Below are 1,741 nucleotides of genomic sequence, written 5' to 3' on the forward strand. Positions count from 1 at the left end.
CATAGCTTACCTGTCTAATATCAATCTGTCAGGAGATAGTGACAGAATGAACAAATATGTAAAAAATACATTTTTAGAAAAGTTACATACTGCACCTTTAAATGTTAAAAATATATGTAAATATTTAATCCTGAATCCAAATGTGTACATCTAAATGTTGAAGGTAATTGTTGAAACTTACATTTAGGTATTCTGGAATGGAACTCAGCTGCTGCTGTTTGTGCTCAGTTCTTGTTAGGAATGAGTGAAACGCAAATTATTCCAAAACATAACGACTTCATAAGCTTTCATTCATTGTACACCTGAAGTTTACAACTTTGAGTCACACAAACGGACTCTGAATTGCTTGTGTTTTTAAACCTTTTTGTCTTTTGCTGTAGGCATCGCCATTTCTGATGAGCTTGACCAGGTAGGCACAATCTGAATGAGTTTATCTCTGTAAAACTCCTTTTTATCTAATGATGTTGAAGTTGTGAGGAAATGAAGTCCTGTTCCGTCTGAGTTTCTCCACACTGCATCAGAGCAGCACAGCTCTGCTTCTGATGATGACTTATCTTGTGGGAGTGAGATTTATCAGCCATCCTGTCTTACATCTCCCTCTGCGTTGCTTCTCCGCTCAACGTCTTCCTTGCAAAAACTTTGCCCGAGCCCGGTCTTTGTCTTCGCAGAGTCCCAGTTCTCTCTCGGCACAATAAAGCAGAGTCTGCCCGGCGGAAGCTGGACAGATCCTTTCAGAAATGATGGATGAGAAACGCTGCACGTCTTTTGTGCGTGGTGGAGCGGTTACACTTCCAACAGAGTTTTCTTTCTTCTGATTGAAATGTAATGAATAAGCACACGCTTTCATCATGCTAACGCTATTGAGTTCCAAACCAAGCAGGATTTAGTCACGATAAGCAGAGATATTTTGGATTTTTGCATTGATGTGTAAATGTGTGCAGGAATCAGAATCTGCATTTGAGAGCTCCCTTACAGTATTTGCTGATGTTCGTTTTTGCTTTGATGTGTAAAGTTTTGTGATTAAAAATGGCACTTTCTGAAAAAAATATGACGTTTTAATTAGTTTCATAAGCCCACTGGTAATTTTTACATTAATTTTGTTTTAAGACCTTTTTGGGATACAACGCAGTCCTGCGCCCTCGAGTGGTGGGCGAGTGGGTCGGCCGTGAGGACAACGATGCAGACCCGCTGGCCGCAGAGATGCTGCACCCCCCGGTCCCCCGAACCAAAGCTGAAGTGTGTTGGAGCCGAGACAACAGCCCGGCTCACAGGTCAGGACGCTGCAGCTCTGTGGTCACATGCATGTGTGAAGCTGGGAAGTTTGAACAAAAATGACAAAGCTGCTCTAATGGTTCTTCTGAGTGTGGCTGCCTGAGGACTACCCATCTGAATGGCTCTGATAATCCCATTTCAAAGGTGCGATCAAACATGGTTGCCATGAAACCGCCTCAGCACAAATTCAAATTAAAGCTAACCTAATTTCTGCAAACTGGAAGCCAAAGGAATTTTGCCTGATATAAAATAATGGTCCCACTTTAACTGTAAAATCCAGACGTGCAGCAAGTCACTTAAAAACTTACCTACGTTTTAAATTCATGTTCATAAAATGATTTTATTTTGATATAATCCAGTTGTCTCTGTCAGATGTTGCTGAGTTAATTGTTGAAGGTTAGTGTTTAAGTTAAACTGTGAATACAGGTGAAGCCACAGTACGAAGAGCTGTGAGAACTTTATATATATA

General features: G+C 40.8%; 1 protein-coding gene across 4 annotated transcripts in view; it reads left to right on the forward strand.

Annotated features, from left to right (window-relative positions):
* Positions 1 to 1,741, forward strand: part of cunh8orf34 (chromosome unknown C8orf34 homolog) — an 83,409-nt gene that overhangs the window by 27,136 nt on the left and 54,532 nt on the right. For all 4 annotated transcript variants that reach the window (XM_014029043.1, XM_014029045.1, XM_014029044.1 and 1 more), the window contains exons 5-6: positions 381 to 409; positions 1,108 to 1,271. In XM_014029043.1, the coding sequence (XP_013884497.1) occupies positions 381 to 409; positions 1,108 to 1,271 (193 nt within the window). The remainder of the gene's footprint in view (positions 1 to 380; positions 410 to 1,107; positions 1,272 to 1,741) is intronic.

The sequence above is a fragment of the Austrofundulus limnaeus genome, unplaced genomic scaffold (assembly GCF_001266775.1).
Source record: "Austrofundulus limnaeus strain Quisiro unplaced genomic scaffold, Austrofundulus_limnaeus-1.0 Scaffold845, whole genome shotgun sequence".
In the NCBI taxonomy this organism is placed as follows: Eukaryota; Metazoa; Chordata; class Actinopteri; order Cyprinodontiformes; family Rivulidae; genus Austrofundulus; species Austrofundulus limnaeus.